We start from the raw sequence: 12,222 nt of genomic DNA, 5'->3' as shown, positions 1-12,222 counted from the left end.
ATGTGGACTGTAGTACTCAACATGTTCTACTTGTACTACTACTAGTATCTGGTAGTGTTGCTAGTAGTAGTACAGTCAGTGCTACAATGTATGTTTGGGAGTTGTAGTGGCGGCGCCTCCTAGACTCCTAGTGCTGGTATTCATGCAGTTGAAGCTTGTTACAGTGTTCTTGTTCAAAGTACAAGTATTGTGGTGGAGGTCTTGTGTTCTTCATTGGTGTGGCAGTACTGCCAATACCAACTTGAATCCGGTCAACTTTAAAATTCAGTTTATCCACTGGCTTCTGGAGTCTTACCTGCATTGCTCTGATGCGGGCAGCTTTTTGAGGCCGATGGGTTTTGACTTCAGCCCTCAGCTACTGAACGCATAATTATTTGAAATAACACCAATGTTGAAACTTATGTCTTTGAGGCAAATGAGAATGAGTGGCAGTGCATGTACGAGATGCAATTGCACAAGTTTAAAGTAAATTTGGTGGAGAATTGGTGGTATTTGGTTTGCATGGGTATACTATGCGGTGGTTTGTATTGCATAGTAGCACTCATTTACATTCAGTTCAGTTCTCCTTCACGCACACGGTCACCGTGCTTTGCAATACCATTACTGATACTGAGTAACTGTGCCGGAGTATTACTGCAGTTTCGGGAATCGTAACGTGATGAATGCCAATTTCTCTCCAGCGCTCATAGTGATGCACTTGTGTTTAGGAGACTGCACTGCTGAAAAGATACTGGAGTATAACCACACGGCATATAATACTCTGGGTAATATTGTCCTGATGTGAGAGGGGCTTGGCTTCAGAGAATGAAGGAGATGCTGCTTTGGGTCTTACTGTCTGGGCTAGGATTTTAGTAAAGATGATTCTTACCTGCGACTGTGTATTATTATAGTAGAGTAGAGCAGTTAGTTACAGGCCCTGCGTGTTTGGCTTTGTCCAGGCCGCCTCAGCTAGTATGGTGTGTGGCAGACTTTGCCTTCCCCCGAATCTCAGCTCAGTCAAACCTATACTGCGGCTCTTTGCAGGGAGTCATAAAATACATGCGACTCCCTGGTTCTTTGGGGGAAAGGTCTGCAGTGCACAGCCATGGCCGTCGTTGCTGAGCCCACGGTGGACTTCTGCCAGTTTCCTTTGCAGGTCTGGTGATCTGTTCCATGCACTGGAGCCATGTAAGTGTGATAATACTACCTGTTTTGACAGTGCTGTCTGGCCACATTCTCACAATGCTGCATGCCAGGCAAGAAATCAGCTGCCTGCAGTCTTATCTTGATGCTCAGGAGGACAATGGAGATGTCCAGTGCCGTCCACTGCCTGTGCTGTAAAGTGTTTTTACTAACATATCCATGATGGTGATAGATGACTGTTCTGTCGTTACAGAGAGATTGGGTCGGTCTACTGTGACTGTCTAGTGTCTACATCATCATGGTGTACTACTACTCACGTGACTACTAGTTGATGGGTAGGACTAAAAATGTAGCATGCACTGTATGCTGTCCACTTTTCCAGCCAGCACTGCATCGCCATCAGCATGCTGCCAGTTACCTGGGGACAAGGTGTTGACAGTACCTGGCACATGCCTGCCAGGCTGGCACCATCACCTGCGCATGGCAGTGCTCAGTGTTATTCTTATTGTGGCACTGCAGTGTGCAGAGATCGTACATATCAGTCTGTCAGTATTTACACATTACAGTGCAGGAAAGAGACAGAGGGACCACTACCACATGTAGTGTTACAGTCATGCTGTTATTGTAGCAGTGCTGCTGCTGGTTTTCTCAGGGCCAGTATCTTACTGCTCATTGAACACACTTCAAAGTAAGAATAATCTTGACTCACAATCCTAGCCCAGACCCCAAGCAGCAGCTCCTTCATTCTGTGAAGCCAAGTCCCTCTCTCACACTAAACCACTCAAGCACAGTACAGTATGTTTTGCACTGAAGCAGTGCTTCGTTAGTAAAAGACTGGCCTTGAAAAGTTGAAAATAGCGTAAAATAATTCAGACGATGAAAGGAATATGAAATACGTTATCAGGAATAATGTGAGAGAGGCACGGATATTCAACATTGGATCAAGAAATCTGGCGCGACACAAGAGATATTCATTTGGATTTAAAACTCAAAGATCAATTCAAGACGGCGAAGAAAGGACAATGCCAAAGAAATAGTTCAACAGGATAGTGCGGTTATAAAGCAGGATAAGTCTGAGGCGGAGAAAATACTTGTGTGTTTCGTAGGATATTGTGCCCAGGCCGCAAAGATGCAGTTGACGGCCTGATCAGCGTCTGCATAGAGATAATAGGAGAATAAAGGCACTGCACTCACACAGCGGCCCAGAGGGAGAGTCAACACGACCATGTACTCAGCTGGAACTTCACTTGCCGCTGTTACGGAGCACTGACGAAGAATACAAGAATTCGGGATACAGAGAGATCATGACTGCTGAAGCACAACGTACTTGACTGGCATCATTTGCATGGCCTGCATGTGCGGAGCAGCAGGAACATAGGCAAAACTTTGCTGCGGTTGATGCGGTTGTGCTGCTGGTGGTGCTGAGCAGCCAGCAGGAGCCATGATGGTTGGAATGGGATGATGATACGGCTGAACGCCGACATTGCTGTTGGGGTTGACTGGCACCAGTGTCTGTGTTCCTGGCAGCTGAAAGTACGTTGGCGCTTGATGTGCTGCAGCGGGGATGTGAATTGGCTGTTGCATGGGGTGCAGCATAGGTATGGCCGTTGGTCTTGCCATGGTCGGAGAAGACGTAGCACCAGCACTGGACAGCGGCGACACAGCACTGTACGGCAGTGGTTGCTGTATGTATGTATGCGCCGCTGCTACTGTTGCTGCTTTCGGTGTCGGAGATATAGGTACGGCATGGTCTGACCGTCCATCATCATCGTGATGATGGTTGCTGGCACTGCACGATGGGGGTACGCCCTCGTCGCTTGTCGGTGTTTCCCTATCGCCACGGCGGCAAATGTGAGCTATGCTAAACTCACGGCAGGGCGAGGACAGATTCGTGTTGGTGCATTCGCTGCCAAGGCCCGATGTACCGCCGTCCGTACGTGCCGTCTTGTTGGGAGGCTCTGCGTACAACGAGCATGACGACGGTCTCTTGACCGGTTGAAACGGAAACTCAGTCGCGCCAGTAGTCGACATGGAGCTAGGCGTGCAGATTGGCACGAAGCACTGCTGCTGGTGAATACGTGCCGGCGTGTAGCTGACAGACTGCTGCTGCTGCGGCGGCGGCTGCTGCTGCATGGCGCGTGATGCTGCTGCGGCGTGTACATAGTACGCCTGTGGACAGCCTGGCGGAGGTGTCCGCACAACCTGTGACGGCGACGGTGACACCGCTGCGTGTGCGTGAGTCATCTGCGCCGCAAAGTCAGAGCCATCGCCCAGGGCTCTGTATAGACACCAACAAACAACGCAAGACAATGCATTAGTTACCAGGATGGCAAGCGCGCATGATTAGTGCTATTGGCAAACAGCTGACAATGTCACAGTATGTAAACATGTACAATGAAGGTACATGACTTATGAGTCAGCATGCAAGGAAAGGTAGCGTATCTGTCTGTGTCAAGATACAACCAAGGCACACTCGCTTAGTAGCATGATCCATCGTGCACTCTTACCCTTTCTGCCGGTGACCTTTTGCGAAGGCGTTGTTCTTCACCTTGAAGCGGCGAATAGCATCGTTGTTGTACGTTGTCACGGCAATGAAAGTCGTCTTGGGGAAATCGAAGCACCAGCAGACCTCCTCCATGTTGGGCTTCACGCGTACGACGTACACTCTGGCACGGTATTTCTGCATGGTGTGCAGGAATATCTGCGAACAGCCAAGGAAAGAGAGAACGAAACATACACAGAGACCTATGAGATCATGATGATGTCATCAGAGGTACATGTCACAGTGGGCATCTTGGAAATAGCAGCAGGCAGACAGTGAGAGGTGCTATTGTATGTGTAGTCTAGGCAAGAAAGCACAGTCCCAAGCATAGCCCAGAGGAGCATGCCAAACACTGCAGAAGCATAGCCCAGAGGAGCATGCCAAACACTGCAGAAGCGCGCGCATGTGAGCAGGGTCGCCAGAAGGAAGGAAGCACTCAGGAAGCTGAAAATGCTTGGCCACTACACGTGCACCTCGCACCGCAATACACGATTCCAATCTCTATTGCATCGGCCAGCAGACTGCTTCCAATCATGGGTTGTGCAAGTCTGCTCCCACATACACTGTCCTAGTTGAGTACCACCATGGCCAGTGTCACACCTGCCACTTTCCTCCTCTCTGCCTCTGCAATCATGTAGATATCTACTCCCTACTGATTACTATGACTGTACTGCTGCTGCTGCTGCACAAGTAGTTTTCTGACTAAACTGTATACATGGACATGCGTGTCACACTGATCTAAACAGTGGACAATCGTGATTGTTGATTAGGTATCAGATTCAGCAAAGGTTCTGCTTCTGTTTGACCAATGACTACTATACTAGTACGTATCACCAACGCAAGGCTACCACCACCCATTCCTACTCTCTGTTCTGGGGGCTGGGGGCAGGGCACAACCACTTGAGGGCACTCACGTCAGCCAGCTGCTAGCTGTCATTCGTATCTGTAACTTTCTCCTATCTGGCAGTGTATGCCATAATAATGGCATTGCACAGCCTGAACACAATGTCCAGCAGAAACAACTGGAGTACTCCCAATGGCCCCTATTTCGTTCCGACAAGCTATTATTGTGGTGTTCACGAGTGCGTCGAGGTAACACAAACTTCTGTTTAGGAATGTGACACGCGCCACACCGAGTTGGCTATCCATAAACTGGGGACACAATAGCGCCGTCACAGCATGGTGCGACGTCGTTACGAATGGGCGCTGCTGCGAACTTTCCGTTTAGTTTAGCTTTGCAGTCACATCGGTGGACATTGTATGCAGATGTCTGACTTACATGGCCTTTGTCATCGTCCTCCCGATTGGTGATCTTGAGCTTGTCGAAGCATATTGTGCTTTGCCTGCTCCACGCGTCGCCAGTGCTTGGCGAGTCAGGGTGGCAGTACAGTTGCTCACTGCTCCTGACTGGCGGATCCGCCATGCCAACGGTGGTCCACGTCGATCGAAAGTCATACTTGTAGCGATTGCCGTCTGCGGACACCAGCGAGATGTAGAATTTGTAGTGGTCCGTGGCGTTTAAACCGCGGATTTGAAACTTGCATCGGGGAAACAAGCGTCTGTAGTGCAGCAAAGAACGAGAGGCAGAGAAAAGGTTACGGTCATACCACACATGTAAAAGCACGGGGGCTTCTTTGATTCAGGCTAAGGCCTGTGGAGAATCCACAAATACAAAATTAGCACAAAGTACCAACGAACACAGTAGAAAGCAGACGAAGAACACACACAGCGTCGCAGGGCTCCAGTAAATCATCGAGATGACTACGAGCACTGGATTCCAGAATGTGCGGGGCCGACTACACAGCACTACTCGAGTCCCAACCCCCCACAGCACTGTGAACAAAAGAGGCGCAACTCGATGGCTCCACTGCTGACCCAGCGCAAAGTGCAGAGTGAACACGATGAATCACCCAGCGAAGATTAGCTGACACTTCTTCAAGTTTTTCACACCCAACCATTGTGAATAGAGACCTTGATGGCTCTTGGCGTGATGAAGTGCAGGAAGAGGCCAATACAAAACAACAGCAGTGCGGAGAGCTAGAGTGTGATAACTGCGCGCAAAGGCGTGTATCCTTTTCGTCCTGTTGTCAATCGGCGTGAGTCCCTGACTCGCGCAGCTACATGACTGCGCAGCGTGGACGTGGCTGACTCGACTGCGCGTGGAGTACGCCAACGATGGTGTGAACGCTCACGCATACGCAATGAATCCAGCGCCACCCGGGGACAAACAAGGTGTCGATGCCATCGCCGAGCGAGCGCCTGTCTGCACGTGACCACCCGGCGCCGCGGTGGCGCCAGCCGTCACGGTACCAACGACGTGCTGTTGGAAATTTTTGTCACCTCCGTGCGTGCTTTTGAGGTGAGAACTACAAGTACAAGTCGCCAGCGAGCGGTGCTGTCACGCAGCGCGATATGACTTTCAGCATTGGTGTTGTATCGCTGGGGCGATTCTTTGCCGTCAGGCTGGCGCCTGTAGTGCTCGAAGTGAGTGATGGAGAGCGAGGAAAACGACTGCTGCCTGTCGACAGCTGTGCAGGCAAAGAGGGCAACGTTTGCAACGATGCCGTACCGGGGCCATTTACACAGCAAGAATTCAGACGCCAGTAATCAAGCACCAGGCACGACAGTGCGTCGTCTTCTCCAAGAAATTCACAATTCGTCTGCCCAAATCAGGTGCGAGCTTTCAACCACAGCTAGCTTACCGTACAGCACCTAGTCCTAGAAAAGGTAAGAGAAAAATAGTTTGTCTTCCAGTTCCATGCTTCAAGAGGTGAAAATGTATACAATCACGTACAATGCCAGAGAAATTTGACCACTCACAATCTACAACGTACCTGCCATCCCGAGTGACCACCATTTCCATCGTTTCTGGGCTGAACTTCTCCCAGTGTCCTTCGTTATCAGCCAGAACCACCTGGGGTGCATCGCGCTCATTGGGATCGGCCATGATCCAGTCCTGAGGCTTGGCACAGTACGAACCCCCACACGCTACAGGCATCACTGCCGCCGGAGCAGAGGCTCGCTGCTGCTGCGCTAGATCCATTCTTTCCCGAGTAGCGGCTGCTCTGGCACTGCCAATATCTTATTCTTATGCTGTACGGTAGTCAACCGAACTACTGCAAACCAAGCACATAAGAAAATTCCAAACACAAGATTAGAATTCCACCCCTTTGAAAGCAGGCTGGAGCAGCACAATTAATTTCACATAATCTTTTGATTCAGCAACTCCCGCCAGTCATGATTCCAGAAACTCAGCACACAACATATTCCCATACAAGAATGGCAAACTGAGCCACGCTAGCATTAGTAACATTAGTTTAGTCATAATCATAGTCTCAATGGCTACTCGTGGTGATAGTAGTACAGTAGTCACGTAATTCACTGATCTCGCCGCATCACAGTCAACTATACCATAGTAAACGGACATTCCGCACAGGTAAACTGTTTGGAAGGAAAATGCTGGCACATAATCATTACCAGCAATTACTACGCACTACAACTGAAGTAAGAATTTTCAAATGAAGCGCTTACCTATCCTGGCTTGAGGAGAAGCACCAGCTATAGACTTAGTTGATTGTGTCTAACAAGCAACCCACAACCTTCAGCAACAAACTGTGTAACTACTTGCACACTACCACAAGATTACTCTGTATACTCTGTAGTATGTTGACAGCACAGTCAAAAATACTAGACACTATGTCGAGGCGTGAGGACGGCAACAATTCTCGCCAGTGTGACTACCTCAGCGCCAAAGAGCGAACTGAAGTTGAACGCCAGACAGTCTGTCTCCCTTATAATCGCCGACACAACATTGTTTGCATTCGGTACTTCGCACTGTTCGTGTACGGCCGTGAGCGGTAAGATATTTTACTCTAGCCTACGCTGAACCCATCGCGGTCGCAGCGCACCCCATGCATTGACATCTGTGACTCAGTATGGTGCATGTGCATGCACGCGACAACGGGATCGATAGATCGAGTCATACATTCAGCACACGCACTGGCATAACCATGATAACCATACTCATAGATCTGCCAACATACCACCCACCACTGTCACTGGCAGTGGTGCTGGGCCTGTACTGGCACTGCTATGTCCTTGACGCATCCAGCTTCCCATCGCCAGGAATGGCAGGATCTATGATCTAGCCGATTTTAGTACTTGGCTCCATAATCATTATCATGCTAAAATAATGGAAAGCAAAGCAAGCCAGGCGTGCATGCATCTCACCCTCCGTTTTGCTCACTTTCTGTGCACACGTACACACAGCTAGCATGGCCTAGCAGGCATACAAAACATCGTCGTTGCACGCAGCAGCCGGCATGCTAGCGGCTGGTCCAGACGTCTTGGCGCCGATGATTTTTGCATGTATCCCTTTTTTCATGTGCATGATTATGATATGCATGCATGCAGAGCGCACGCGCAGGTGATTTTTTTATTTTTACTTTTTTACTTGTCTCGTAGTATAGTCGAGTCGTACATAATTATAAATAATTATAATCCATACTATTACATGATTCATTGATTGTACTACTGGACTCTTTATCTCTGCAATTATTTGAAGCTCAGCCTTTTGTCATCTTCTCAGTCAGCTCGCAACACACGAACGTTCGAACAGTCCTTCACTACATAACAACACCACGTACAGTAATTATCCAAATGATTTTTCACCCAGGAGGGCATCCCTGATGATGCCCTCCCTGCCGAGTCCTGCAGTGAACATTGTGGTGTAGCCAAGGACTGTTCGTGTGCTGCGAAAAGACTCGACTCATCATTCATAATAATTATGATGATAGCACAGCCCGGCTAGGCGCTAGCTACGTCCTACTGTCAGTACTGGAAGGGCCAGGGATGGAATCCAAGCGCGCTGCGGCACAGGCGGCTTCGCACCGTCGATGGTAGTGCACTAGTGGTACTGGCTCGCACCTACAGGCTACAACCTAGTACTGAGTAGTAGATCTACGTAATGTACTAGGCTACACTACGTATTACGCCATTTACGGTCATGTGGCCGCTACAATCATGATTATAGTTATACAGTCATTACACCAAGTAGTGCTAGCAGTCACGCACATTATTGCAAGATTAAAATTGCCAAGCACGCCTACAAATCCGCAGAACAATTACATGCCAAAAATGAGTCATACACCAAGCTAGTACTAGTGGATACGGAGTCAGTCCAAAAGTTTCTCCAAACCCACAACCCACAATAGTCATTATTTTGATTTGTAGCCAATGGCAATGACTATGTAGGCGATGATAATACAGTCGTCCCTCTCTAATCCGGCACTTTATAATCCAGCACCCTCGATAAACCAGCACAATTTTCAGTAGCCAAAATGTCCTCTTCATGCACATTGCAGCAGTAAATCAGATTTTTTAATCCAGCACCCTCCCTAATCCAGCAGAATTTCGTGGCACAAATGGTGCCGGATTATAGAGGGACCACTGTAGTGCCTTAGTGGAGTTGCATTTCCATGCGCATGATCTACAGACTGTACATGACAGTACATCAGCACACGTACGTACATGTGCACCCACTGGATTTCGCAGCACGTGCGCTTCGGTTCAGAGAGCTAGAAGCCTAGAGCTAGCTAGAGCTAGTAGAGGCTGATGTCTGATGCAATGATGATCCTGGGCAGCACCGTCACAAATAGAGGTTCCGCAACTCTGCGATGTAACTAATTTGTAAGTCTTGTTCTTTGTCTTCCCAGTCCCACCTCTCACTTGCTAGCACCCACTACTGAACACTACGAGTCTGTGGGTCCTTTGTCAAAGGCTTTGAGCGTTTGCAGTACTCCACACTGACCACAGTACCAGTTGTGTGCTGTCTACCGCCTCCCCTGAGTTTTGTTCTAACGTTATTCGTTGACTGAGCATTCTTTGCTTTGTACTAACGCTGCTATCATATTCTTAGGCTATTTTTTCTACAATAATTTATTGTTTCCATTCGCTTCCATGGCGACACCGCCCGTTTGGTTCTGCGGCGGAATTCAAAAACACGTAGGTCTACCTAGTACTACCTGCCTACTTCTTCGCTTTGGTTGCTCCGATCGATCCACAACATAACACCTCTCAAACTCTCCTGTACACATTGTAGTCATTGTACAGCGACACTAACAGTCTGTTCAGGTTATAATAGTCGGGGGTTGGGGTGAGAAACTTCTTTTATTTTGTTGTACCTTGCCTGTACACGTACTACGTTAGCTCACAATCCTCCACTCCGCCATTGGCCTAGGCCTAGGATAGGGTCCCTGCACACAAATCTCACTGCAGCAACAATCAGTCGCGTGATATCTATTCTTTAGGGAGCAGCAGCAGCAGCGATGACAGCACCAGGCATTATGAACAGTTTACACTAACAATTACATGTAATTAAAATCCTATTAAGTAGTATGATGCCTTGATGGAAAATGTTGAGTCACCTCCACCGATGCCTTGATGGGACCAAACAATGTTCTATGTGCATACTACAGTATTCCCAATTTTATCTCCCCCCCCCCCCCCCAAAACACCTCATCCCAACATCAATGCCAATGGTGACATCTACCGTATACCATCGGTCTAAATCACTTGTACAGAGCCTGAGGAATTCTTATTTACTTGGACAGCTGCAGATGAGAAGTTCTGAGGTTTACACGGCGGGTTACTTGTGACGTGTCTGTGAGCTTCGTAGTACTGCGCTACATGTAGATCTCATCAGTACATGTGTCTAGTATAATCTATATTTTAAACTGGTTTGAGGGAAAGAATCTATATTCTGGAGACACAGAAGACAGCCATGCACACCAGTGGACGGATCGTGCGTTCTGCTGTGGTTATATGAAATGAATTTGGTGTGCTGCTCCGTCCTGCTAATTTCTGCGAATGTCGACAGAGCATGGACGACATATCGACAGAAGACAGCTTGCTAGTCCCTAACGCTAGTTATAACAATCATGTACATGTACATGTACATGTAGCTGAAACACACCTTTCTTATCTATGACATCATTGTAGTCATTGTACAGCGACACTAACAGTCTGTTCAGGTTATAATAGGCGGGGTTTGGGGTGAGAAACTTCTTTTATTTTGTTGTACCTTGCCCATGACCGGCATCGCGACTACTGGTACTACTCCCTACTGAATGTACAATGTCCGCGTACACGCTACATGTCGTCTAGGGCTTGACACGGATTGACACGCTATCGATCGTTATCGTCGGAAACACGTACCATGTAGACCTACTACATGTAGAGGTGTGTGTGTACTGATGTAGGACACGGACGACGACAACGCTACGACTATAAACTACGTCTACAATCCTAGAAACTTAGAAAGTCGTAATCAATGATCAGGATGACTTTGTATGTACAAAAATAATGTACTGTCAAGTACATGTATCACTGTCAGACGCCCAATCTAGTACAGTCCTGTTGTATCCAACCCCTGCACACTAGCTGACCATAAACCAGATACTGAAGTACATGTACAATGTATATTTACATCTACAATCAGTTTTATAACTATAAACGTGTTACTATTATTTAAATGATGGCATGGTGGTGAGTCAGCGGAACCGCTTATGGGTGCGACACACATAGCGGCTACACACATAAATTTTTGTAGTGCTACACACATAGCGGCTTACGTGATTCGATACTGCTAGTAGCCTGTACCTCGACTTTTGAACTGTTTCGATGTTTGACTGTAAAGCATAACCCCCTAGGCCCTACTGCATAGTCGTGTATTCATGGTATTAGTACTACTACAGCACTACTGGGCTACAATGCACGGAAACTACTAGTACTCTACAGAGTTCAAGTACGTTTTGCATATCCCAACAGCACCACCTCCGATGCGCTTTCACCGAGCACAAGATTTAATACAGCAATTACTGAATTAGGGGATTTAATACAGCAATTATTTATTACCTGGCTTACCTTGGTCCACTCCTGGTATCGCTATTTGACACGCTGGCGAAAGGAAGAAGCGGTTCAGTGTTGGTTGCGACGACAGGACACGATACAGATGATGAGGAAGTAACGTTAGTTATACGGATACACGTAGCTTTGGCCAACAACTCGCCACATGCGTTTGGCGCAGGCTCTAGTTATGCAACTGATTGCTTGGGAGAAGTAGCAAAAGTGAAGGAAAGAGAAGTAATGTTCACACTTGCCTCCGAGTGACTTTTAGAAGAATGTTTCAGAAGCCCGGCAGCCAAAGCAATGAAGCTCGCGAACGCGTTCACATGTACAGTGTGCCCACATGATGTGGATGGTACAATACTAGTAATAACTGGAACAAAGACTAGAACTAGAAGACCTGTGTTGTCGGTGTGAACCGTTACAACTGTATGTGCCAGAGGTGCTAGTATTAATAGATCAAAATAATACTGTAATGCCAGTAATGGTGTCACTGTGCTTACATTGTAGCTTTCGCGATGTGTTGCTGTTCACAACAGCCACGCCCCCGAGATTGTGTGGATGGTGGAATTAATATACCATGCGGCTTAGTTGCAGCTACATTCAATCCCCCAATCTCGTTTACAGCAGCGAAGAAGACAAAGAAAATTGCG

At 47.9% G+C, this 12,222-nt stretch overlaps 1 protein-coding gene across 2 annotated transcripts; it reads right to left on the bottom strand.

Moving 5' to 3' along the window:
* Nucleotides 1-1,918: 1,918 nt before the first annotated feature.
* Nucleotides 1,919-11,729, bottom strand: LOC135817497 (T-box transcription factor TBX18-like). 2 transcript variants are annotated; one of them, XM_065330697.1, is made up of 5 exons: nt 11,588-11,729; nt 6,499-6,780; nt 4,944-5,223; nt 3,630-3,823; nt 1,919-3,400 (listed from the first exon to the last, which is right to left on the bottom strand). In XM_065330697.1, exons 2-5 carry the CDS (start codon nt 6,705-6,707, stop codon nt 2,425-2,427), a joined length of 1,659 nt encoding a protein of 552 aa, XP_065186769.1. In that variant the 5' UTR covers nt 6,708-6,780; nt 11,588-11,729; the 3' UTR covers nt 1,919-2,424. The 2 variants fall into 2 exon arrangements, with proteins under 2 accessions (XP_065186769.1, XP_065186767.1); XM_065330695.1 differs by lacking the exon at nt 11,588-11,729 and adding an exon at nt 7,196-7,435.
* Between the last annotated feature and the right edge of the window lie 493 nt (nt 11,730-12,222).

Source organism: Sycon ciliatum, chromosome 5 (genome assembly GCF_964019385.1).
Source record: "Sycon ciliatum chromosome 5, ocSycCili1.1, whole genome shotgun sequence".
NCBI lineage: Eukaryota > Metazoa > Porifera > Calcarea > Leucosolenida > Sycettidae > Sycon > Sycon ciliatum.
The sequence above is the reverse complement of the archived record's forward strand: the minus strand, read 5'-3'. Positions and strand labels throughout refer to the sequence as shown.

Excerpts from the sequence above, each read along its gene's own strand:
- LOC135817497 (XM_065330697.1), bottom strand. The coding sequence starts at position 6,707 with ATGGATCTAGCGCAGCAGCAGCGAGCCTCTGCTCCGGCGGCAGTGATG. Across the intron at positions 5,224-6,498 it reads GTGGTCACTCGGGATGGCAG|ACGCTTGTTTCCCCGATGCA; the intron begins GTACGTTGTAGA and ends GCTGCACTACAG. Across the intron at positions 3,401-3,629 it reads AAAGGTCACCGGCAGAAAGG|AGCCCTGGGCGATGGCTCTG; the intron begins GTAAGAGTGCAC and ends GTGTCTATACAG.